At 35.9% G+C, this 27,946-nt stretch overlaps 2 protein-coding genes across 15 annotated transcripts; both read left to right on the top strand.

The window, feature by feature from the left end:
- The first annotated feature begins 1,695 nt into the window (after positions 1–1,695).
- On the top strand, positions 1,696–8,378 carry LOC103442879 (ankyrin repeat-containing protein NPR4-like). 14 transcript variants are annotated; one of them, XM_070804917.1, is made up of 10 exons: positions 1,696–1,839; positions 1,992–2,329; positions 2,437–2,490; positions 2,690–3,196; positions 3,401–3,550; positions 4,948–4,995; positions 5,083–5,187; positions 5,348–5,395; positions 5,561–5,994; positions 7,581–8,378. In XM_070804917.1, exons 2-10 carry the CDS (start codon positions 1,999–2,001, stop codon positions 8,211–8,213), a joined length of 2,310 nt encoding a protein of 769 aa, XP_070661018.1. In that variant the 5' UTR covers positions 1,696–1,839; positions 1,992–1,998; the 3' UTR covers positions 8,214–8,378. The 14 variants fall into 14 exon arrangements, with proteins under 14 accessions (XP_070661018.1, XP_070661016.1, XP_070661025.1 ...); XM_070804915.1 differs by having other exon boundaries at positions 2,660–3,196; XM_070804916.1 differs by having other exon boundaries at positions 1,791–1,904.
- A 12,271-nt stretch (positions 8,379–20,649) lies between these two features.
- Positions 20,650–27,574, top strand: LOC103442523 (uncharacterized). The gene is made up of 9 exons (XM_008381322.4): positions 20,650–20,795; positions 20,879–21,216; positions 21,323–21,373; positions 21,543–22,049; positions 22,256–22,405; positions 25,108–25,212; positions 25,315–25,362; positions 25,487–25,920; positions 26,778–27,574. The coding sequence occupies exons 2-9, from the start codon at positions 20,886–20,888 to the stop codon at positions 27,408–27,410; spliced, it is 2,259 nt and encodes a 752-aa protein (XP_008379544.2). The 5' UTR covers positions 20,650–20,795; positions 20,879–20,885; the 3' UTR covers positions 27,411–27,574.
- The last annotated feature ends 372 nt before the right edge of the window (positions 27,575–27,946 follow it).

The raw sequence follows: 27,946 nt of genomic DNA, 5'->3' as shown, positions 1-27,946 counted from the left end.
GTGCTTGTGGGTTGTGCTCGCTAACATCAGTGCAGAGCTTCGGCTCCACCACGTGCAGCCCACCGAGAACAAAACAACAACCCTATGTTGTTGGACTTCCAACGACCCCTTCATCCCGACCGTTAGATTTTCTACGTTAAAAAAATGAAAATTTTAGGTTGGACCACGGGGCACAATCTTGTGCATTTGATTTAAAATAGTTTGGAACTCAACAGTCAAGATTAATCCAAAGGTAAAAACATAGAAAAAACTACCACCACACTTAACATTAAACATACTTAAATAAATAAACAATTTTTTAATTAATTATGCTTGTTTGTAATGCTATGTGTCTCTGTATTTAAAATTAAATTATCAGAATTGAATAGAGAGTTTTATTTTCAGAAAAACAAACTAAGTACACACTTACAAGGCATAAAAAAAAATGTATATTTGTGAATGGTAATCGCCTTTATCCTTGCCCTTCGTCTTCTCAAACAGGTGGACTTGCACAAAGGCAATTACTGTTTAGAGTGAATAGTAAGTGCAATTTCACTGACGTTGCCGTTCGTCTTCTCAAAATGGTGAACTTGCACAAAGACTATTATTGTTCAGAGTGAATAGTAAAGGCGATTTCACTACCCCTACCCTTGCCCTCCTACAAGTTACAACAGGTGGAGTTGCTTTTAGTATTTTCCAACCGAAATGCTAATTCTTATGTGGCATGACATGGATTGGCCTCTATCAAATTCATTTTTAATTGATAAATAAATGCTTTTATCATTTTTATTGTTGTTTTTTTCTAAAAATATTTTTTACAATTATTAAAAGTAAATAATGTGATAAATAATACTTTAATTTGACATATCGGGTGGAGAACAAAACTTTAAGAGTAATGCTAGGTACACCAAATTTTTAAACCAAATTTGCAAATCAAATTATGTGTCACCAACAAGAAATAAATACGTTAATCAGTTTTATGTGTCACCCACATCATTAGATGTACAAAATTTGGTCTACCTAGCATTTTCCATACATTACAAAAAAATAAAATAAAATAAAGTGCCACATAGGCCTTCAAATTCAAATATTATGTTTAAAATCTCACCTTTCCTTTGGAGATGATCTTATGTCAATTTTTTTGTTTCTCCAACGAAATTGTCAAATATTATTTTCTTATCTGTGTAGAGCTTTAAATGGTTGTATTTATTAAAGAAATTGTTGATAGTATTAATCCCACATAGTAGGTTGACTACTTCTCATATTGTCAATTAGTTTTATGGTGAAATCTCAACTTTCTTCATAATATAAGAGCAGGTTGTTCTACGTATGAAGGCCAACAACCACACTTGCTCCACGTCACCTGATTTACATTGTCCACGTGCTAAGCTTGAAAATTTGTCACACGTGAGGGGGGCGTGTAGAGAGTATCAATCACACAGTCGGAAAATGAGAGACCTTACATCTGTTCTAAGTATTTGGGCTACTCCCCATATTGCCTATTGGTTTTATGGTAGAACCCAAACTTCTTCACCTACCATAAACTAATAAAAACTAAAAGTGATGATGACATCAAATTTGACTCCTAATCACAAGGGCATCAAATCCAGTCAGCAAATTACACTTCCATTGAAAGAATTTTTTATATCAAATACGCACAGTAGCTTCTCCACCAGAGTAGCTTCTCCACCTAGAATTTAACATCCTCCTTAAAGATGCTCTTTGGTGGGGCATATTCTTCTGAGTCTTTTGCCTAGTCTTTTTTCATTGCTCATTTTGCTGTCTATATATAGATCATATATACATCAGAAGTTTACTCACTCCAAGTGCGCAGAGTGGGAATTTACTTAAGCTAAGCTCGTACGTAGACTCATAGTTGCACATTAATTATTTTTTGAAGATTATTACAACTACTCGATCGAGCAGTGAGTTTAATTATTTTGATTTGTTTCATTATTTTCTTAATCAATCGAAGTAATATTTATCACTTTGTATAAATAATTATATTGCAGATTGAACATGGGAGCTACAGTTGTTCCTAGTGTAATTGCTAATCTTAAAGTTCTTAGTCATGATAATTATGAGGATTGGAGTTTTCGGTTTAAAACGTACTTGTTGGCTGAAGATCTTTGGGAGGTTGTGGGAGGGACCTCTGAACCGCCTAGACCAGAAGATGGTGAAGCTGAATTTATGGTTTGGAGGAAGAATAATTCCAAAGTTCTACATGCAATCCAGAGTTGTTGCGGGGATGATATTTATTTTTTTATCCGGGGCATTAGCACGGCCAAAGTCGCCTGGGATACTTTGGCTGAAAAGTTGAAGCCGGCCGATCAAGCCTTGGAGAACACAGGTACGTGTACGCACGTACTACATGTCTCCTTTCCAAGTTAATTCCAATATAACTATCAAGATCGAGTTTTCTTCTTCTAATTAAGTCACCGTGTGTGATCGATGCAGATGTTGTGCCTTTGATGCCATATGAATTGAATACCTGTCTGACGCGGAATGAGGGTACGTATTATGCATGTGATCTTTACTGCAGCATGCATGAATCTTTATTGTCTTGTTTAATTTTATTCGATTTAGTTAATTATCTTTTATTTTCAACTATATACATAATTCATCCTCAAATTATTGACGTTTAGTTAACAAACAATCCATATATAATACTACTTGACAGATTTCGACCAAAAAAAATATTACTTGACAGATTATTACAACACTAACGGCGACTTCAATGAGTTCCCCCACCATCAACCCTTGATTCATGCTGTTGCAAAAGGTGACTGGGATTCTGCAAAGAACTATCTTACTTTGCATCCCGACGCAGTCAGAGAGAGAGGTTCATTGTCAGGCTCGACAGCTCTTCATATAGCAGTTTCAATGGAAAATGAACATATGGCAAAAGAATTAGTAGAATGGATGACAGAAGGAGACTTGGAAATAGAAGACGCTAATGGTGCCACAGCTTTAGCTCTGGCTACGCTAATAGCACCCGAAGTGGCTAGATGCATAATCGAAAAGAACAAGAGATTACTTTGCATACCATGCAATCCCCTGAATATGATCCCACTGATTAAAGCTTGTCACGGCGGCCAATGGGAATTGGCTCGCTATCTGTATTCAGTTACCCCATTGGAAGCTTTGACGTTGACCCAAGACAACTATCGGACCAGCGCTGACCTGATTTCCCACTGTTTTAGCTCCAAAGAACTCGGTACTTAAATGTTTCAAATACAATATTCGTATGCACACATTTTCTAACACACTTTCTAATTGAGTGGATCGGTTCATTATATATAAGACCCACCTGTATTTGAGAATGTGTTATTTTTGCTGCTTAAATAGCATTTTCCTAACAAATATTGATTACTTATATTTTGCCATATGTGTAACTCTTCGTCTTTTTACCATATTGTAGATATTGCATTGGATTTAATTCAGCGTTGCCCAAACTTGGCCTTTGCTACAAACTCTACCGGGAAAACACCTTTACAAGAATTGGCTTGTATTCCCTCTCTCTTTTTAAGTGGAACACATCTTACATTCTGGCAACAATGGATCTATAACAGTTAGTAATTGCACTCTATTCTATGATAAATTTTATACTTGATTAATTTCTCTGTCCCTTTAGTCGGGTGGGCACTGGCCGGTTTTTCAATCAAAATCTCCTAAATGTTATACATGCAAGGATACCTGCACACCATTCACGCGATTTGATTTATCTCAAAACTCCATATTTTTTTTTATATACTTATATTGAGAAAAAGAAAATTCATTTTATGTATGGATGAAAATACTGTCTCCAATGTCTAAATTAGAAAAGTTTGAGAGAAACTAAAATTCATAAGAGAATTCTGAATATAGTTTGTGATAAACCAGTTTCCTTGTATAACTTAGCTATTTATAGTGGAAGAGGCCCATGGGTCGTCTACTAGTTGGTCGTAGCAAGCTAGCAAGCCGACGATTCTCCCTTCCCTTGTCTGCCTAGACGCCTCCCTTGTCTACCTAGACGCCTCCCTTGTCTGCTTAGATGCCCGTAGGTTGTAAAGTCCAAGGACCACACGTGCTCAACATCACCCAATTTGTGTTGTTATTGTGTTTGGTTAATTCAGAAACTCGTCACACGTGTGTGAGGGGGGGGGGGAGCGTGTAATGATACGAAGGTAAAAAGTTTCTCATTGGTGAAAGAAGAAATCTTGTAAGTGCTTATAAAGGGTTCATCTACTCCTCATATTGACAATTGTTTTTATGGTGAAATCTCAACTTCCTTCAAAGCCGAGGTACGAGGGGTTGACAACCATGTCCCTCAAAGAAAAATAAAATGTCTGGTAGAAAGCTTGGCAAGATTTGGGACCTGGGGCCTGATAGTTGTTGGTTTTGCTGGTCCTTAGAGGGTTGGTCTGCTTTATCCTAATGGAGATGGTCGTTTCTGTCGAAAGTATTTCTGGCAAATTGAGTCTATAGTCCATTTGACACTCTATGATTGCGCATGATTAATTTATGTCTCCACGCTATGCTTTTCTTCACTAGTTTAAGTTAAGAAATAGTAATACAACACGCCAAAACCTAAATGTCTCTTATGTTTGTCTTCACCAGTAAGTCCCTTACAAACCAAAAAAGACAAAAAAGACAAACTTATATTCTGCTGTACTCATATAAAAATGTGTTTCAGGTTCTAGTTCACAGATCCATTTCTTAAGGTGAGATGCGATGATTTTTATAGTGGCACGACTTCAATATGTAGTGGCAGTTAAGGTTTAGGGTTATGGGTTAAATTAGAATTTTGGCAATTGTGGGTTGTATTAATTTGGGATTGGTCTTGCTCAAATATTATAATGTGGGTTATTTTCCCTCTTGAATTTACTTTTTAGTGTAAAATTGAAGATTAAACAAATTTAATGTGTACTATTAATGTTTATCAGTGTCCATTGTGTGCTATGTTAATCATTTATTTTGGGTATGCAGCTAAACTTCTCTTTCACAGACATGAATATGTATACAGTAAAAGAAAAGGTTCAATGTTTCACAGACATAAATATTTATACAGTAAAAGAAAAGTTCTACATATTGATTAGATGCCTGTGTTAATTTTCTTGATAGGTTTAAACATTCCACATGCTTCTGGGATCCGTGATGTTCGTATAGATGTTTTAAAACAAGCCAATGTCCAGGTTAATGATCAAAGGGGTCTCATAATTCGCTTGGGTATGTAATATCCATGTGAAATGGCACTATGCATTTTTTCCAGAAAATATATAGTAAAATGAGAGTTATGTCAGGCGCATCTTTCAATTACTTCGTTATAGATCATAATTAACAAATTCTTTGAATAGCTAATGCAAACATCTTTATATTTGCAATGTAGTTATGGCTTTACTGCGAGGGCTCGTCTCAAATCTCCGTAAACTTTTAGGTAATGCTTTTTTTTTTTTTCAAATTTAGGTAATGCTTCATGTCAATACTTTGTTATTATGTTCTTTCACTTTTTAGTCTAAAATTTATCTACTCATCGCTTAGAACTTCTTCTGGTCGTACTTTTTGAAATTTACTGATTAATAATTTGTCTATGTCAACCTAGGAATCGATCACATATACAAATTGAAACAAATCCATGTTCAATCTCTTGAAGTTTTACAAGGCATGTGCAAAATGACAGAAGGTTTAAGCCTTAAACAAATGCAAGGAAGTTCCATACAAACAGCACTCTTCAAAGCTGTTGAACATGGGAATGATGAGTTTCTTCGTGAGCTGTTTAATGCAAATATCCTAGCTTTAGGGATACATGACGAAAATGCAAAGAGCATGTTTCAGTTTTCCATTGAATGCCGTCAAGAAAAAGTCTATAACTTTTTCCATGAATTTGTCCGAATCATGAATGTTCGTACTGAATTCAGAGTAGATAAGTTCAACAATACTTTACTACATTCAGCAGCAAGATTATCCCCACCTACACAGCTTAAACATATCCAATGTGCATCATTGCAAATGCAGAGGGAGTTACAATGGTTCAAGGTTAGAATTTCTTCCTCTATATATATATTTATATATTTATATATTGTTTTCTAATCAACATATTCAATTTCACTATACTATTAATCAAATTTCAAGTTCGGCTCTCATAGATAATGAGTTTAATATCTAATTATGATTGATGCAATATTTGACCACCACCACAAGTCCACAACCACCACCAATATCTTTAGGGGTGTGCTATCCACACACCCCTTTTTATTTCTTACACGTCCCTTTTTAATTTTTGTCATTTGATCTTCTTCAGTTCATCCGATCCGACGGCTGAAAATTAGAAAAGTATATGAGAAGTAAAAATGGTTGGGTGGATCACACCCCTATCTTTATATAAAAAGAACTTGAGTGACTACTAAAACGTGGCCTCATTAAAACCAATATCGGAGTATTCTAGTTCAACATCACCTCTCTTAGGACGTATACTACAAAATGGAGATAATTACTTATGATTGGCCCAAGTTGGGACCAAAATTTTACAAACAATATTACTATTATAAGCTTGACTAAGTTGATAAGGGTTTAATCTTAAGACGTAGTGGGTTAAAGAAAATGGCGTTTACTACCAAAGCACAAGGTCCACTATAAATAGGTTTTACCGTATAGAGTTCTAGTTACGAGGTAAATTGGTAAATTACTATATTTTTTAGAAAATATACCAAATAAAACTAGATTATTTGTGACAGCAATTTGCAATTTCAGAAACTGTAAGACATTCTGAAATCACAACAAGACATTAGGATCACGAATATAATGAATCGAATCAATATAAAATAGAGATGAACTAATTATATTGAACTTATCTGTAGAATACGGAAAACATGGCTTTTCCAGATGACAAAAGAATCAGCGTATGCATAAGAATGTCTTCTACTCTTTCTAAACTATATGTTCTTGCTATGAATAGAGTTTAGCACATAATAGAACAATTATTGTGAGAGCATGGACAATCCTTATATAGTTGCTAGGCTATCTCTCAATTAAGCCTATTAGTAATTGAGAAATACTCATAATCACAATTATATATTTTATATCCGACCATAATAACTCTTTACTAAAGAGGGACCACATAATAGGTTAATCAGAGGTTTGGTTTGTTTTGTTTTGTTTTGTTTTTTTTGAACAAACAATGTATCTATACTAAGGGGGAGAATGTGGGTTTAGCCTCACAATATGCTAGCAATAATGTGGTTCAAACTCGTCATTGGCGAGAATCAAACCTAAGACCTCTCACTTACAAGTGAAGAGGAATATCACTAGATCGTAGTACTAAGTGGCGTCATTCAGAGGTTAAGACTTTATTATTCTAAGCATATTGGGTCATAAGATCACTTTGACAATCAAGTCACCCAAATAATAAGTTACTCGAGAATAAAGTGATTGCTTGACAAGTCATTGATAGTTTGATCCTCACAGTTATGTTTACAAAAACAACCAAAATAAAAATGAAATCACAAGAATGAAAATTTGATTACTGTTACGAACTCAGAGTGCTAGGTTATTTGGGATAAGTATCTTTGAAGAAAATAAATTAAATAACGATATTTGAGTTTCTTCAATTCACTGAAATGCAGGAGGTGGAGAAAATTGTGCCTGCCAAGTTTCTTGAAGTTGTAAACTATGCAGATGGCATGACCGCCCGTGATCTGTTTACTAAGAACCACAAGGAATTGGCAAACGAAGGTGAAAGATCAATGAAAGCAACAGCAACTTCTTGTACGGTCGTTGCTGCTCTTATTGTTACAATCATGTTTATTGCAGTATTCTCAGTTCCTGGTGGAACCAAGGCAGGCTATCCCTTGTTCTTAAATAAAAGGATCTTTATGGTCTTTATAGTTGCTGATGTCTTTTCACTTTTTTCTTCCACAACTTCAGTGGTAACATTCTTAGGAATTCTCAACTCGCGTTATGCTGAAGATGATTTCCTTAAATCATTGCCAACAAAAATGGTTATAGGACTTTTCACCCTCTTCTCTTCTATGGTTACCATGGTGATTGCATTTTCTTCTACCCTTTTTCTTATGCTGGAAGCAAAAGAGTGGATAGTGGTTCCGATCATTTTACTTGCTAGTGTTCCGATTGTCTCCTTCGTATGGATGCAATTTTCCCACCTTGTTGAGATCTTCATTTCTACTTACGGAGCTGGAATATTTGTGGCCAACCAAAAAGGCAAACCTTGGTCTTTCAGCTCTCTTAGACTGTTTTAGTCATTTTGTTCGATATTTGTTTTGGTCACTTTTGAGGAAGTTTTTAGGATTTGTTTAAAGAATAATGATAAATGGTTTATGTACGCTCTTTCTGTTTTTGGGCCTAAAGAATGTATAATTAATGTACGTGTTCCGGATTTGGTAATAAACTCCAACTTCAATCTCTGTATTGGCATGAAATTCAGTTTTTGTTTATGGGCAAATCCTACCCATGTATGAAAAGAAAATACGATAAGAACATTGTTGAAAAATCCTTTGTAGAATTTTTAGGGATGAATTGGATGATGGTGCAAAGGGAATCCCTATTTATAAACTGTTTGCGTCAAAGCATCTGTTTTGCAAAGGTCGTGACTGAAAAACGCTCAGACATTGCATTATTTCATGTAGGCTGGCAACGATGAAATATACCAATCTAGTTCAGTACTAAATGCTCTTGGGACTTTTTGAGCGAGAAGAAATCTAGTTTTGGTGTTGTGTTTGTGAGAATAATCTAACTTGTAGAAGCGCCGATGAAGAAATCATATATGAGAAGAAACCATACATGATCTTTAAAGTTGTCCTCCCTTATGTCAGATTCTTAATGCTCAACTGAAAATGGGTCTTAGTCAATCGGTGAGCGTTATCTTTTTGTGATAGCAGAGGTCTGCCACCTTTATATAGACGATTAATACATTGTTGTAGGCTTATTTAACTGAAGAATTATAGAGGAGAGAGGGGTGCGATACACATAGAAAGAGAGAGATTTGGTTATGAGGTATGTGTTATCTAACCTCATTGTGTCTTTATTTATAGTAGGAGGGAAGGTAAATCCCTTTACCCTTTTGATAATACAACTAAAATAGGACACATTCTAAAAGATATAATAGAGTTTTAACAGGATTTACACAATCATATTCCTAACTTAATTAGGACTGCAACACTTCCTTTTGAGTATGTAAATAATCATACAAAAAAAATGCGGTAGGAGTCCATCTATGAAGGTCATGATGGTCACAATTTGGAGATGGCATTCAAATTTGGACACAAGACAACAAATCATCACCAACGTATGGACAAAGGTAGCACAAACTTTTGCTTAGTTTCAATTCCATGATACAGTCTGGTGGGATTTTTTACATACTACCATCAACAAGAGGTTGAGTGAAAGAAAGGAATTGTTAAGTGTTTTAAATTTTAATTGCACTCTTTGGGTATCCTAATAATATAGTTTGAGTTCAAGAGATGGCCAACCTCCCTACATTCTATGCAACAAATTTGTTTGTAAGTTCGAAGAAGAAAACAAAGCATTGCAAGAAATAATAGTTGCTACACTTCACAATTTGGCTTGAAGTTTACTCAAATAAAACTCGAGGAAGAGTTTTTCAAGAAGAGGAATATGATGCAGTATATTACAATATAAGTATGGTCCCTATATTAAATATGGATATCGGTGACTTCTCATTTATCAAAGTCATGGTTTTTATTAGGTTGCATTGGAACTATATTATGTTTTCTTTAGATTTAATTATCTCTTATATCTGTGAAATATATCTCCCGATTTAAAGGGCTCCATATGTAAGTTTAGACAGACTTAAATGAATTGAAAAAATGTATTTACTGTGTGTAATTGAAGTGAATGAGTGTCTCTTCCTTCTAAAATCAAGTGTTTGACTTGATCATATGAGTGAATCCACGATTAGTAACATCGAGCAAATCTATTGCCCCTAGTTAAGTGATTCTCAAGTGGTATATCCCTGATCTTCCCGAGACTCCTTGATTCTTCATGCGTCACATTTCCTCAGGTATTTTACATGTCTGCAATGTAATTTAGTTTTTGTTAATGCCATGGTAATTTGTTCCATAATAGTACTACCAAAATATATGAACATCTTCATCCCACATTTCCTTTTGTGCTCAACGAAATACTAGACCGCTCAAGCTTGGTTTATTTAACTTTTTTTATGCTCAAGCCAGGCTTCACTTTCTTCTGAATCGAGCTGAGCTTGAGTTAGCCTATAAACTCAAGCTTGATACCAAGCTTAAGCTGTTTTGAGCCATTTCCTTCGTGAAAGTTCTTCTCACCGGTGTGTGAGAGTTTCCCGATTCCGTCAATCTCGTAGCCGCAGACCCTAGTTATGGTTAGGGTCGGTGGCAGTCCCTTTTTCCTTCTCTTTTCTATTTCCTTTTACTTCCTTTCTTTTCAGTCTGCTTCTTCCTCTGCTTTTTGGCCTGCTCGCCCCTTTCATCTACCCTTTCTTGCCTTTGATTGTTCTGTCCTCAGCCCTCATTTCCCTCTTTGTTGTCCATCCTCCCTCATGCTTCTCCTCTTTTCGTTTCATTCCCTTTCCTATTTCCTTTCCGTTTGCCCTTTCCTTCCCCTCTCTGTTGTCCATCCCTCTTCCCGATTCTCTTCCACCTCACCTTTTAGATTTGCAAGCACTAATTTTCTACGCGATTTTTCTCGATTCTCTTGGAAGGAGCGTAGAGCTCCGGCTCGGGTGTTTGCACCACCTCCTTCCATCTGTGTGCCTATGTTGGCACTGTTGCTTGTGGGTTGCTTCTTCCCACTAGCTTCCATAGTTTGGGTCTTTGATTGGTAGCTGCAATTTCTAGAGTGCTCTTTGGAGGATGATCAAGTCTTCTGTTCTTCCACTGATGGGGCTTTGCTCGGCTTGATTTCAGGCGGGTGTTGGAGTCGTGGATTGCGGCGTTCCGGTGCGCAGCTGGTGGCAGACTTCCACGGAGTGTGTGTGGTTTCTCTGTTTTGGGCTCAAAACTCGGTTTGGGCTATTTTTGGGTTACTTTTGGGATCCTATTTTGTTGTGTGCTTATCTTGTATATTTGGGCCTCCTTATGTAATTAAGTTTGTTGTTTAACGGTAATGAAATTACCTTTGACAAAAAACAAAAAAACAAAAAATAAGAGACAACGTATTTTAATAAAATAATAAATAGTACACAATTACTATAACACAAAAGTTCCAAACATATACTTTAAGATAGTCATATAAACTAGGGGTGGGCAAACGAGTCCTGGACCCATGGGTCGGGCCGGGTCGGGGCGGGTCGGGTCTTTACAGTTCGGACGGGTCCAAAAATTACAAATACAAAAGGGGGTGGGGCGGGCCAGTTCCTGATAAATAATGGGACGGGCTAGTTCTAAAGATTGGAGAAAATGGGCCCCCAGCCCGAATCGTTCATTACCTATTACTTTCTATTGTCTATTGGCCCAGCCCAGTCTGTAACTCGACTTTTTCTCGTCTCCTCCCACCCACATACTCTCTGTCACTCGTCTTCTCCTCTTCAACCTCGACGACATCAAACTCAAAACCGCCACAGCCGTCACACCACCCATCTCTCGATTCTCCTATGTTCTTAGTCTTCCACAATAGGGACGATTCCGATTCCGATTCGGAGGCGAATTTCAAAAACAGGTTTCGGATTCCGGTAAGCAATGAGATTGTTCTCAAGGGACACACAAAAGTCGTTTCCACCCTCGCCATCGATCACACTGGGTCTTGAGTTGTTTCCGGCAACTACGACTACTCCGTGCGGATGTAAGATTTTCAGGGAATGAATTCAAAGTTGCAGTCTTTCTGGCAGCTCGAGCCATCAGAAAGGCTACCAAGTTTGAACCATCAGCCGGAGCCTAACGGCGGACCGGTTTCTTTATGTTACTGGCTCAGCTACGGCAAAGGTGCTACTCAACCTTACAATTCATCTTCCTCTTATTGTTTTGCATTATTTGATTTGGGTTTTGTGTATTTGGGGTTGGTGTGTGATGGGCAATTTGCATTGCTTATACCCTTTTCGATTTCATGCGGATTTTGCAGATTTATGGTCGTGAAGGACTTAGCTTTTTGCTGCGAAGACAGAGGAGTTGAGGGGTCGGGATTCCTGGGATTGGGACTCTAGGGGCTTGAGGGATTCGGCATCAAAGGAGAGGACGATGTGGCCTCGGCTGATGGAGGTGGAGACGTCGAGGAAAGTGGCGGTTTCACAAAAGTAAATACATAAAATCAAAGGACCCGTGGACCCGGCCAGAACCGACCATTTCAACCGGGCTAGGTTAGGTTTGATTCCTATATTAAAATCTGTTATCCCCGACCCGGCCAGTTTCTTTTACACCAGGGTTTGGTCTGGTCCCTTCAAAATCGGGCCCGGCTCGGCCCGTGCCCAGCCCTAATATAAACGTGTTTACTTTTGATGATTGGAAATCAGTATGAGGCCAATTCATCATGCCTGTAGTTTCTTTAAAAACACAAGAAGATGTGGGGACATGACATCAATCTCCGCATTAAAAAGAAGCATAACTGAATATAGTCAAATCTAATTTAAGGAAAGAAAAAAAAAAGTAAACCTAATTTTTTAATAGTAAAATTTTGAATATGATAACCCCAAGGGGTTGGTCAAGTGGAAAGTGATCAAATGTTTAAATGCCTAACTGGCTAATCTAACTTCAAGCTCCCACAAAAGCACTCTTTAGGGCCAATAACTTTGATTTGGCGTGCCGTTTAACATAAGGGTTAAAAGTACATTGTCGCATTATGTGGTACTAAAGATGTATATGAAAGGCAATCAAACCACCATTAATGTGCGGTGCGGATGGATAAACTTCTTGAATAGAACCCAGTTCAAGTTATCTCATAACAAATACGAGCTACTATGATTTGAACATACCAATGTTCAAGTATGGCTTGTTTCTCATAAAACCGATCACCATGAGCCGAGCGGTGACAAATTAAACACAAGCCAAACCCAATACAATCTCAAATTGTTTTAAACCGACATACAGTTATATTCCTATTGATGGAAAATGTTCACATCTATGTTCCAATTTTTATATGAATTATACATTCACGTATGTGTTCCATTGTCTACAGCCCAGTTCCTTTGCTTTTTTGACGTGCGTAGTAAACTGTAGTTATTAGATATAATTATGGGAACTTTAACGAAAAACATCCGGTACTGTTCACTTTAACGAAAGACCATATTTTTACACTAAAAAGTCAATCTTGGTACTATTCACTTTACCCTTTATTTTGTTCTTATCATTAAAACTCAAAGTTTTCAAACCCTTTTCATTAGTTTTCCTTATAATTAAGGGAACTTTAACGAAAACTCCTGGTATTGTCCACTCTAACAAAAAAATCACATTTTTACACTAAAAAATCAATCCTGGTATTATCTACTTTACCCTTTATTTTGTTCTTATCGTTAAAACTCAAAATTTTCAAATCATTTTCATTAGTTTTTCTTATAATTAATCTGACAAATATGAAACGAGTAACACTACAAATATTACATTTCCATTGTTTACAGCCCAGTTCCTTTGCTTTTTTGATGTGCGTAGTAGACTGTAGTTACTAGATATATTAATGAGTAATCTGACAAATATAAAATGTTTGGGTTAACCTTTGTTTGTCGTTAAAAAAGGAAAAGATTTGTTGAAGTTTGGAGCCGGAGTCGCGCCAAGCCACCAGCCCGCCGCTGCACCTGCTGTTGTCCACCGCTATGCTTGTTCCGATTCCCTTCCCAACGATCTGATCACCGGCACCGTGATCAGACGAACTCATCACCATCCACCCATGTTGCCACTGTAATCAGGAACTCTGTTGATCCGTATTCATACCATCACCCAGATTCGACTGACCCAGGATTGCATGCCCGCTGCTCATCACATCCTTGTTGCACAGCTGCACAGACGACCACCGCACAGCTGCTGTACCCTCTGCCTTAGAACCACTTTATTGCTGCTGTTTGTTCACACCATGGCGGCACCAATGCGCCACACACCTCCAGTTCAATTTGATTTTGTATTGTTAGTCGAGAAAGAAGAAGAAGAAAAAACAAAAACGAGAGAAGAAAAAAAGAGAAAAAAATAAGGGAAAAAAAAAAGAAAAGAAAAAAAGGAAGGAAAAAAAAAAGAAAGAAAAGGAGGTGGCTGTTTTTAAGTCATTGGGGGCCATGTGATTCTGCTATTGGGCTTGTGTTTGGAGCTTCTTGTTGCCCATCCCACAACAATCGTTTGAGTGCTTGAACTTGTGACCACCCGAATTTGTTTGTTCATCTGGATTGTTCGTTTGCTCGCTTTATTGCTCGTCTGCTTGTCTTGTCTTGTCTACCTAATGGAACTTGCCTTGTCGTGTCCTCCTAACAGAGCTTGCCTTATCGTGTCCGCCTAACGAAGTTTGCCTTGTCGTGTTCGCCTAACAGAGCTTGTCTTGTCTTGTTCGCCTAACAGAGCTTGCATCTACATCTACTTGTTGGCAAACTCATCACGTGTACCGCCATGAGTTTGATGGGGAGTGTTGGAATTTAGGATTATTTTATTGTTTGAATTTGGGTTTAGCCCGTTAGTATTAGGGTTTCGTTTTCTTGCTTATTAGGGTTATGTTAGTTATATATATATATATATATATGATGCTTTATAGCTTGTAGAATAATAAGTCATTCATAATGTAGTCTTTTAGGGTTTTATAGCTGTTTCGGCATTCTTAGTTTGTTTAATAATATTCTTATTATTTTATAGTCTTGTTTGTTCCGCACTCTGATATTCAACTCATAATATATCAAAATGAAGATAGGAAAGTGTAGAACAAAATTATACCTATGTGAAAGCCCAATGGTTGCCGGAGATGGCTTAAAAATAGCCTGAAAGGTGACTGTATTAAACTTTAAACGTTCATAACTTCTTCAATACTAAACAAAATTGAGTGATTCAAAAATGAAAATCATACTTCTCGACGAGACAAAGAGAACGGTACATTTCTAGACTGCTAATTCACCGTGGTTTAGCTGGAAATTGGCTAACTCGAGATCAAGACTGCCATTTTCGAGCCGTTTTCCAATCAAACCACGGTGAGTTAGCCATCAAGAAAGGTACCATTCTCTTCCTCTCGTCTAGAAGTATGATTTTTGTTTTTGAATCACTCAATTTTGTTGAGTATTGAAGAAGTTATGAACGTTTAAAGTTTACCCAATTTCTAGCGAGTTTTCCAGTTTTCTCACGGACCAGTTACCTTTCAAGCTATTTTCCGACCATCTCCGGCAACCATTGGGTTTCCAAATAGGTATAATTTTGTTCTACGCTTTCCTATCTTTATTTTGATATATTATGGGTTGAATTTGGTTAAGAAACGATTGAGTTACGAAGCTTTGAAAATTGCCCAAACTTCCGACTAAGAGCTCCGAGACACTTAACATAGTTTTTAACGGAATGACCAAAATAATGGATGGTAGACAATTTCAGGGACCATTTATATTGATTTTCAATCTCAAGGACCAAAGTGATGTGTTATGCAAATCTCAGGAACCATTTTGACTAAAAAGCCGAAAAACAATAACCATTGTAAATATTAACTGTTTACTGTTCAAAATGGTTGCATGAAGAGTGATTTTGAGAGGTTAAAGCAGTTCACTATTCACATGAATAGTTACTGCCCCAACCCCATTCCCAAACTCAAATCCTTCAAAGTGAAACTGCCCTAAAGGCTTCTTTTTGGCTTTCATTTCTCCGAGCTGTATAGGATTTGGTTTCGAAATCCTACTAGGATGCGGTATTGGAGCTGCTTGGCCACTAATGATGGATGAAAGGATACTTATCCATAAATATCTGGATATTTCTATCCTTCAATATGCAAAGTTTAACTTAACATGGATGAGAACTAGCATAAAGTTTTCAAGAGATGTCCTAATATCCAGTTTAAAAGAATAGGGTAAATTACATTTTATTACTTTAATTTTATGTCGCATAACAATCTCATACATTATCTTTTAAACATTACAATGTCATACATCAACTTACGAATTCATTGCAATGTAATACATCCATCAACTTTTCTGTTAAATATTGACGTGACAAGCGCAAACCCCACACTTTGCTGATACGAATATCATGTTTGAGCCACGTGGACAAAAAATTAATAAAAAATTGTTATTATTTAAAAATATTTGAAATTAATAAAAGAATATTATGAAATTAAAAAAAAAAATTGAAGAGAATGGGGCCAAACGACATAGTTGGCCCAGGGTTATGTTTGTTCCTTCTTCTTCCTCCCGCAGCGCAGCTGCTGCTTTGCCCAGTCGCCCTTTTTTCTTGTGGTTGAGCTGCTGCCCAGCTTTGGCTGCAGGGAAGAGACACCGTCATTTTTCCGATGTCGACAGAGAGACCGTGGCTAGCTAACAGGGAGGAGACTGAGGCAATCAAACCCCCGATCCCCATGTGGTGAAAACGACGTCGTCGTGGATAGAAGCAGTTCATTTCTCACCGTTGCCCATATGCTGTGCCAAACCGCGATTCGCAATCCTCTCGATTCGATTGTTGACACCGCCGATGGCAACTACCTGATGAGCTTGGTCCTGAGATCCACAGTTCTATCCACCATGAACGGCGACCAAACAGCGTGAAATCTGGGTGGTCCTATTTGTGGCACCGAAAGCAGTGGAACGGCGGTGGTTGCGACTAGGGGTGGTATTGGTAGATTACCGTACAAAAACTCATGTACCAATTAACATACCAAACTTTTGGTATGAAAAAATTTGTTACCGTGCTAAACTTTCAGCATACTGTATGCCAAATAATTCAGTTTGCAAGGTATTATAATGATAATTACCACTTTATTTTGGTTCATTCTTCCAAAATTTTAATTTTTTTTTTCCAACCCAATTCAAGGCCCAAATGTATTTTGACTACTCTCTTTGGGTTTCTAAAAATTTTTTTATTTAATTATAAGAATTTTATAGAGATTCATTTAAAAAATAAGAAGTAAATAGATAGAAGAATTGCTGAAAGAACCCAACATATCTAAAAAGAATAATACAAAGATTCCTAAATTTCATCTCTACATTCTTTAAAATTATACAAAAATTAACTTGATAGATGAAATCAGGGAGAAAGACATCCCAATTTGATGATGGAGAATATGAGATGGACTGCGAAGAGAGAGAGTTGCCAGAACGGAAGCAACATAGACGAAGACGATGGTTAGATGAGTGAAAAGATGAAGAGTCGCAGCGCAAAAAGGCTTAGGCTTTTTTATTGGGAAAATAAAAGTTAGAGGGTGAGATGATTGGATAAATGATTATAAAAAAAATATAAAGTACATATATAATGATAATAATACCTAATTATATATATAAATGAATAAATAAATGATATAATATTAATAGTAGTGGTACGGTAGGGTATGATATATCATTACCATTACCGTACCGAAAATGTATGGTATGGTACCGTATCCTTACCAATGGTACAATTTTTTTTGACACAACCTTGGTATGATACAGTTGGTATAGTAATTTGACAAAAAAATTCATCCTAGTGGCGAATGTGCTTGTCACCGGAGTTTGCCGTAAACTCACCTGAGAAGCTCGCCCAGGAAGTCGGTTGTGCCAATCCAAGCCCCCACGTGGATTCCTTTAATGAAAAATAGGTGGGTGAGCCTAGTCTTGGAAGTGGGCGGCGGTGGGGGATTAGGTTGTGATGGTGAAGGAGGTGGGGGATTAGGTTGTGATGGTGAAGGAGTTAGAGTTTTGTGGGGGTGGGGGGAGATGAATTGGGGAAGAAGGGTGAGGGTAATAATTTTGTAGGGATGGGTCCTAATTTTTTTATAGATGAATTGGGGAAGATGAATTGGGGAAGAAGGGTGAGGGTAATAATTTTGTAGGGATGGGTCCTAATTTTTTTTATAAAATATATTTTAAAATATTAATCTTTAATTTTTAATATTTAAATATTTTTATTGAATTGGGTTAAGGAATGAGTCACGCTTCAAATCACGTCAACATTTAACGAATGTCTAACATCGCAATAAACTCGTAAGATGAGGTATGATATTGTAATTTTCAAAACATAAAGTATAAGATTATGATTCGACCATTAGTTGAGGTATTTTAGTACAATTACCCAAAAGAGTATTATCAATCTCTGGACTATGCGCAGTATACTCTGCATTTCTGAAAAGGTATATGAATTGTGAATCATGATTGATGCACTCCTCACGCCACTCATTCCTTAGAGAATATGATATGAATTGTGACTCGCGGATATTGCAATGGCCATCATTTTGTGCTGGGAAAAGATAGAAAGCTAAAAATACGACATTCTTGACCAATAAGAAAAGGATCGGCCTTTCTTTCATGTGAATGCACAATAATCATGCAATGGCGGTCCCGTATTATTTTATGATATCTAAACCGACACGTAACCAATCAACCACATTGTCTGTGGTTGTGGGGAGCAAAGATCTTGACTTTAGCCAGAAAGAAATGAAAGAATTATATCTGATTACTGTTGTGGAGACTTCCAGTAGTGGGTGACTGGAGAGTCAGTCCAAAAGAATCGTGTTTTTTTGGTCGATCCAAGGAATCGTCTCCGTTGTGGGAAATTACAGTGGCGGAGACGAGGGCTTGTGTCCAAAAAAATCGTGTCTGATATGGACTGTGGAGGTGTTGCGTACCGCGTCTTGACAAGAAGGTGGAACCGTGGAACATGGGAGCTAAGTGTTTCTCGTACATGTCAAAACTTTTACCAAAAAAATTTGAACAAGTTCGGGTATAATTATTAGGTTTGGAGTTGGAAAAGTCTCTCTCTAATCACTCCCTATCACGCACCTTATCATGCACTTAGATTCTTACCAAAAAAAAAAAAAATCCAACTTCACTTTATATTTATGATTCTTGTTGTTTGATGAATTTTTATATTTTAATAAGTGTTATGAGTATCAAAAGCATTGTAAAAGATAATAGGTAGATCAATTTTTTAAACAAAATTTGCAAATTATGTGATGTGTCATCAATAAAAAATAAGCATATTAATCAGTACTTAAGTATTATTAATAACCACGTCATATGGTTTACAAAATATGGTTTAAATAGATGGTCTTGCCACTTTCCCCCACTCCCTTAGTGTAGATAATATTATTCGTTAAAAAAAATGGTCTTGCCACTTAATACTACGGTCTAGTAGTATTCCTCTTCATTAAAGAGATGTCATACGTTCGATTCTCGCCAAACGCGAATTTGAATCACGTTATTATGGCTAGTCCATTATGATGCTTAGCCCACTCCCCCATCCTGTTTGTATAAATATTATCGTTTGTTCTAAAAAAAAAAGATGGTCTCTCTAGCATTACATTTTGATAAATATTAATCTGAAAGTGTTTTAGTATGTATAATGACATAATGGACATGGTATTAGGGGTTCGATGATAGCGTTGGTAGGAGTGGTGATCATAGCAGCAAAAATAATGGAGGTATGATGGTGGTGCCAATAGTAAGGCATGGTGGCTACAAATTTACAGTCATAGGTGGTTGCAGAGCATAACAGTGATGTTGATGGTAATGACAATAGTGAGGGCATGGTGTGGTGCCAATGTGGGTTATGGTGGTTGGGGGTGTAGAGGTAGAGTTGATGTGGGGTAGAGACAACAACTTTGTGGTGGTAAGGTTGGTGGTTGTCGTGATACTTGTGGTGGTAAGATTGGTGGTTGTGGTGATAGATGGTGGTGCTCACTTTGTTTTCAAAGGGAGAAAATGTGTGTGCAAAATGATCGACAACGTCATTTTAAAAAAAAACATTAGGGTATATACATGATTTGAAAATATTTATTAAAGGATTTAGGCTCTACTTTTTATGAAAGAAGCATAGTTGTTATTTAGAGGCTATCATTTTAAAATAAGTTTGCTATTTTATTTTTCCGTATGCTTTTATCAGTTTATGTCTAACTTTAAAGCAATTTTTTGGTTTTAAAAAAAAAACCAAACAAGACCTAAGAGTGTTTTATTTATTTATTTATGTTTTTTATTTTTTTTTATCAACAAGACCTAATACTAACTTCAATGGTGGGCTAAAAGTCAAATTACCCCCTAAAATTTCCTCTCAAACCCACTCCAACCCAAGGGGAAAATTTGGGTTAAATGCTAAACCAATGCCAGATTCCCCGCGAAATTTAGCCCAAAAATCAGAATTTAAATTTTTCAATATTTATCGAAATTTAAAATTTTTCAATATTTATCGGAATTTAAATTTTTTAATATTTATCGGAATTAAAATTTTTTTTAGATTAAAATGTTCGTAAAATTAATTTACGACAGTCTACATATTTAAAAAAAAAATTAATTTAACAAAAAAATAGCATAAGTTCATTCTCTAATAATCCCGGGCTAAAATTTTAGGCTAGAACTGTTGGAGCAGAAAAACTGTTTCTGGGCTAAAAGTTAAATTTTCCGAGCTAAAATATTTGGCTTTTAGCCCAACCATTGGATATAGAATTTAGCCCAACCATAAGAGTGTTAATTTAATTGTACTAATTATTGAAGAAAAGCAGTGTTGTATGGCTGAAGGTAGAGACAGAATTCTCCCATTATTGAATACGCGCAGTTAACACCGAGTGGGAATTTACTGCTGTATTAGGTGGCAATTAGGTGGCATATTGTTCTGTCTCTTTTACCAAGTCTTTCATTGCTCATTTGCTACCTATATATACATCAGAAGTTTACTCACACTAGGTGCTCAGAGTGGTCGAGTTTACTCAAGCTAAGCTCATAGGCTCATAGCTGCATCTTAATTATTTTTTGAAGATTGCCACTACTGGATCGAGCAGTGAGTTTAGTTATATTGATTTGTTTCATTATTTTCTTAAAAATCGACGTAATATCATATTTGATAATTGATTACATTTGCAGATTGAACATGGCAGCTGCGGTTGTTCCTAGTGTAATTGCTAATCTTAAAGTTCTTAGTCACGATAATTATGAAGATTGGAGTTTCCGGTTTAAAACCTACTTGTTGGCTGAAGATCTTTGGGAGGTTGTGGAAGGGACCTCTGAACCTCCTAGACGAGAAGATGGAGAAGTTGAATTCATGGTCTGGAGGAAGAATAATGCCAAGGTTTTACATGCAATCCAGAGTTGTTGCGGGGATGATACTTATTTTTTTATCCGGGGCATTAGCAGTGCCAAAGTCGCCTGGGATGCTTTGGCTGAAAAGTTGAAGCCGGCCGATCCAGCCTTGGAAAACACAGGTACGTGTAGAACGTACTACATGTCTCCTTTCTATGTTCATTCCAATATAACTATCAAGATCGAGTTTACTTCTTCTAATGAAGTCACCTCTTGTGATCGATGCAGAGGTTTTGATACCACATGAAGAATTGAATACCGGTCTGACGCGGAATGAGGGTACGTAAGCAGTATTATCTGATCTCAACTGTACAGCAGCATGCATGAACCTTTATTGTTTTGTTTAATTAATTATTTTATTTAGTTCTCTATTATTTTCAACATTACATATAATTCATCCTCAAATTATTGACGTTTAGTTAACAATCCATAAAATATTACTTGACAGATCATTATAACACTAACGGCGACTTCAATGAGTTCCCCCACCATCAATCCTTCATTGATGCTGTTGTAAAAGGTGACTGTGATTCTGCAAAGAAGTATCTTACTATGCATCACGAGGCAATCAGAGAAAGAGGTTCATTATCAGGCTCGACAGCTCTTCACATGGCAGTTTCAATGGAAAACGAACATATGGCGAAAGAATTAGTGGAGTGGATGACGGAGGAAGACTTGGAAATAGAAGACGCTAACGGTGTCACAGCTTTAGCTCTGGCTACGCTAATAGCACCCGAAGTGGCTAGATGCATAATCGAAAAGAACAAGAGATTACTTTGCATACCATGCAATCCCCTTAAAATGATCCCACTGATCAAGGCTTGTCATGGCGGCCATTGGGAATTGGCTCGCTATCTCTATTCAGTTACCCCTTTGGAAGCTTTGACGTCGACCCAAGACAACTGTCGGACTAGCGCTGACCTTATTTCCCACTGTTTTACCTCCAAAGAACTCGGTACTTAAATGTTTCAAATACAGTAATTATACACACACATTTTCTGACACACTCTCAAATTAACGTGGACTGCAATAATATACGTTAGGCCCACCTCTACTTCAGATTGTATTATTTTTATGTATTTAAATAGCATTTTTCCTCAGAAATATTGATTACTTACTTTTTGCCATGTATGTAATTCTTCTTCTTTTTATCTATTGTAGATATTGCATTGGATTTAATTCAGCGTTGCCCGAACTTGGCCTTTGCTACAAACTCTACGGGGAAATCACCTTTGCAGGAATTGGCTTGTATGCCATCTCTCTTTTCAAGTGGAACGCATCTCGGGTTCTGGCAACAATGGATCTATAACAGTTAGTAATTACACTTTATTCTATGATAAATTTTATACTTTATTAATATCCCTGTCCCTCTAGTCGAGTGGGCACCTGCGAGTTTTTCAATAAGATATTTCCTAAAGAGTAATGCTAGGTAGACCAAATTTATAGACTAAATTTGCAAGCCAAATTATATGTCATCAATAAGAAGTAAGCACGTTAATTAACACTTAGGTAATAATCCAATAATCGACTTATATGTCAGTTGGTAATTACTCTCTATTCTATGATAAATTTTATACTTTATTAATTTCTTTGTTCCTCTAGTCCATTGGGCACCTACCAGTTTTCAATAAGTTATTTCCTAAAGAGGAATGCTAGATAGACTAATTTGCAATTCAAATGATGTGTCACAAAAAAAAAGTAAACATGTTAATTAACACTTAAATAAGAGTAATGCTAGAGAGACTAAATTTGTAAGCATAATTTGCAAACTAAATGATGTCACACTAATAGAAATGAGCACGTTTATCAACCTTAAGTAATAATTCAATCATCAACTTTCATGTCATTTAGTTTACAAATTTAGTTTCCTTAGCATAACCTCTTAAGTAATAATTTAGTTTACAAAATTTAGTCTACAAATTTGATCTTCCTAGCATTACCCTTTCCTAAATGTTATACATGCAAGGATACCTGCACACAATTCACGCGATTTGATTTATCTCAAATCTCTTATTTTTTTTATATTTTTTATACTTAATATGACAAAATAAAACATAAGAAAATTCATTTTATGTCTATTGGAAATTTCTATCTCCGATGCCCAAGTCAGAAGACGTTGAGAGCAACTAACATTCAAAAGAGAATTCTAAATAAAGTTTGTGATCAATAAGTTTCCTTGTACGACTTGGTTATTTATAGTGGAAGAGGTCCATCAATTGTCTACTAGTATGCCATAACGGGTTAGGCAAGTCAACGAGTCTCCCTTTACCTGTCGGCTTAGACGCCTATAGGTTGTAAATCCCAAGGGCCACACTTGCTCAACATCACCCAATTCGTGATGGTCACGTGTTTGGTTTAAAAATTAGTCATAGGTAAGGGGGCATAATGATGCGAAGTAAAAAGTTTACATTAGTGAAATGAGAAATCTTGTAAGGACTAAACTACTCTCCATATTGACAATTTAATTTATAATAGAACCTTTAACTTTCTTAAGGAAAAGGATCCTTGTCGGATCCTTTTCATGGGGATCCTAGGTATCTCGTGATTGTGACTGTTTATCGTACATCGTGCGGTCATAAATCATTTCAAAATTTAAAATTTAAAATTAAATATAAATAGTACCTAATAAAAACTGATCGCATGATGTACGATGAATGATCACGATTACCGGATCCTTAGGATCTCCAAAAAACGATCCGGCGAGGATCTTTTTCCCTTCCTTAAGGGGTGTGGTGCGAGGGTTTTACAACCATGTCCCACAAAGAAAAACAAAAATGTCTTGACAAGATTTGGGCCTGGGCTTGATAGTTGTGGGTTTTTGCTGGTCCTTAGAAGGTTGACCTGTTTAACCCATTAGTGTTGAGCTTAGTCCACTTGACAGTCTATGATTCGGGCGTAATTAATTTATGTTTCCAACACTATGCATTCTTTCACTAGTTTAAGTTAAGAAATAGTAAAACAACGTGCCAAAAACGGCTCTTATGTTTGTCTTCACCAGTAAGTCCACTGTTTTCCATGTTAATCATTTATTTTGGGTATGCACCTAAACTTCTATTTTCACAGACAAAAATATTTATTGGGTTTTTGAACTTTAATCCATGAAGAAGATTAAAATTTAATAAAAATCTAGTGTTGGATTATATATTTATTTTAGTCCTTTAATGTATACTTAATTCGAATTTATGTTATATTTTTGTTTTCATATTTAATAGATATCTTATTTAATATCTCCACATTAAATTTTAAATTTATTATTATACACATTTTAAATTTATCATTATACACATTTGAATTCTTTAATTTAGTTTAACTTCCTCTAATTAGTGTACCTAGACGTCCGTACCATAATTTATTTTACTGAACTATTTTAATTTATTTTATTGAACTAATGTATGAAAATGTCTGTAATATTTTAATTTATTTTACTGAACTATTTTAATTTATTTTATTATACTAGTGTACCGAAATTTCTGTACCTAAACATATTATACCAAACTAGTGTACTGAAATGTCCATAACTAAACATAGTATATCATACTAGTGTACCTAAATGTCTATACCTAAATATTTTGCAATGAATTAATGGCTCATAAGAAAATATGCAAAAATATAAGTGTATTGAAAAGTCTACCAAAATATTTTCTTTATTATATGATACTTACCATAAATTGGTTATGGAAAATGTCACAAATAAAGCTAATTGATTTGATTTCAAATGATAATAAAATTTACAATATTTTACATGAAATGTAATTCTGGACACCGTAAAATTATAAAATAAAAATAATAATAAAAAAGACATTGAATGCATATGGTGGCATTAAATAAAATTTAGGGATTGAAATCAATTTTTAATCTTGGATAAGACATTTTTCAAACTTCTTCTTATTTAAGGACTAAAATCTAATTTTTTAAATATTTATACAGTAAAAGAAAAGGTTCATGCTTCCAGACTCTCGACCAAAACAAAAAGTTCTATACATTGATTAGAGTCGTGTTTATTTCCTTGATAGGTATAAACATACCACATGCTTCTGGGATCCGTGATGTTCGCATGGATGTTCAAAAACAAGCCAATGACCCGATTAATGATCAAAGGGGTCACATAATTCTCTCCGGTATGTAATATCCTCAGGTGTATCTTTTACTTTGTTATGGATCATACCTAATTAACAAATGCTTTGAATATCTAATGCAACATTTTTGTATTCGCAATGTAGTAATGCCTTTTCTGCGAGGGCTTATCTCAAATCTCCGTAAACTTTTCGGTAATGCTTCATGTCATCTTTTCTTTCAATTTTTAGTCTAACATTTATCCATTGATCGATTAGAACTTCTTTCAGTCATTCTTCTTGAAACTTAATGATTAATTATTTTTCTACGTCCACCTAGGAATCGATCACATATACAAATTGAAACAGATCCATGTCCAATCCCTTGAAGTTTTACAAGGCATATGCAAAATGACAGAAGGTTTAAACCTGAAACAAATGCAAGGAAGTTCCGTACACACAGCACTCTTCAAAGCTGTTGAACATGGGAATGATGAGTTTCTTCGTCAGCTGTTTACTGCAAATACCCTAGCTTTAGGGATATATGACGAAAATGCAAAGAGCATGTTTCAGTTTTCCATTGAATGCCGCCAAGAAAAAGTCTATAACTTTTTCCATGAATTTACCCGAATCATGAATGTTCGTACTGAATCCAGAGTAGATAAGTTCAACAATACTTTACTACATTCAGCAGCGAGGTTATCCCCACCCGCACAGCTTAAACAAATCCCATGTGCAGCAATGCAAATGCAGAGAGAACTACAATGGTTCAAGGTTAGAGTTTCTTCTTATATATTTTATGTTTCTAATCAAGAAATCAAATTTCACTATACTGTTAATCAAGTTTCAAGTTCAAGTCTCATAAATAACGAGTTTCATGTGTAATTATGACTGACTCAATATGTGAACCCACCACCAATACCTTTATAAAAATAAAAAGGGATTACAAAATTAAGTGACTACTAAAACGTGGCCTCAGGAAACACCACCTCTCTTCTTAGGATGTGACCTAAAAGAAATAACTAAAATTTTACAAGCAATATCACTATTCTAAGCTAGATTGAATAGATAAGGATTTGAATCTAGGAAATTTTAACGAAAATCTCCCGGTACGGTTCACTTTAAGAAAAACCATATTTTTACACTAAAAAGTCAATACTGATACTATTCACTTTACCCTTTATTTTGTCCTTATCGTTAAAACTCAAAATTTTCAAGCCATTTTCATTAGTTTTCATTTGAATCTAAGACGTACTGGGTTTAAAAAAAAGAGGTTAGTACCAAAGCAATCCACAAGGTCCACTATAAATAGGTTTTACTGTATAAAATTCTAGTCACATGGTTAATTGGTAAATTACTTGATTATTTGGAGGACATACCAAATAAAACCTGATTATTTGTGACAGCAATTTGCACAATCAGGAAACAACCAAAATAAAAATGAAATTTTGATTACTGTTTAAGAGCTCAGAATGCTAGGTTATTTGAAATTAGATTTTAGCAATATATATTCATGGTCAAAGAGCGGATATTCAAGGGTTTGTACAAAAAATATTAATTACTTGGGATTAGATTTGAGTGTCCTTGAAGAAAATAAATTATTTGACTTTCTTCTATTCACTGAAATGCAGGACGTGGAGAAAATTGTACCTCCCAAGTTTCTTGAAGTTGTAAACTATACAGATGGCATGACCGCCCGTGATCTATTTACTAAGAACCACAAGGAATTGGCAAACGAATGTGAAAGGTCAATGAAAGCAACAGCAACTTCTTGTACGGTTGTAGGGGCTCTTATTGTTACAATCATGTTTATCGCAGTATTCTCAGTTCCAGGTGGAATCAAGGCAGGCTATCCCGTGTTCTTAAATAAAAGGATCTTTATGGTCTTCATAGTTGCTGATGTCTTTTCACTCTTTTCTTCCACAACTTCAGTGGTGACATTCTTAGGAATTCTCAACTCGCGTTATGCTGAAGAGGATTTTCTTAAATCATTGCCAACGAAGATGGTTATAGGCCTTTTCACCCTCTTCTCCTCTATCGTTACCATGATGATTGCGTTTTCTTCTACCCTTTTTCTTATGCTGGATTCAAAAAAGTGGATAGTGGTTCCGATCATTTTACTTGCTAGTGTTCCAGTTGTCTCCTTCGTATGGATGCAATTTTTCCTCCTTGTTGAGATCTTCATTTCTACTTACGGAGCTGGAATATTTGTGGCCAACAAAAAAGGCAAACCTTGGTCATTCGGTTCTCTTAGACTGTTCTAGTCATTTTGTCTTGATATTTGTTTCGGTCACTTTTGAGGGAGTTTTTAGGAGTTGCTTAAAGAATAATGATAAATAAGTTATGTACACTCTTTCTGTTTTTGGGCCTAAAGAATGTATAATTAATGTACGTGTTCCAGATTTGGTAATAAACTCCAACTTCAATATTTGTATTGGCATGAACTTCAATTTTTGTTAATGGGCGAAATCCTACCCATATCTTATGAAAAGAAATACGATAAGGACATTGTTGACAAAATCCTTTGCAGAATACTAGGGATGAATTGAATGACTGAATGGTGCAATGGGAATCCCTATTTATAAACTGTTTGCGTTAAAGCATTTGTTTGTAGAGAAATTTTTCTATGTGACTGAAACAAACATCTCAACATAACAGGTAACGTTGTTCACTAATAATTTGCTTACACCTGCATTCTTATTGCATATCAATTTAACACAATCGACTTTTATAAAAGTAAAATTAAAATAAACAAGTTCCCAATTCCCAAGTCGCCACCACAACCCTTCTCCCCGATTAG

Source organism: Malus domestica, chromosome 09 (assembly GCF_042453785.1).
Source record: "Malus domestica chromosome 09, GDT2T_hap1".
Lineage (NCBI taxonomy): Eukaryota > Viridiplantae > Streptophyta > Magnoliopsida > Rosales > Rosaceae > Malus > Malus domestica.
Note: the sequence above shows the minus strand (reverse complement) of the source record. Positions and strands in the feature narration are given on the sequence as shown.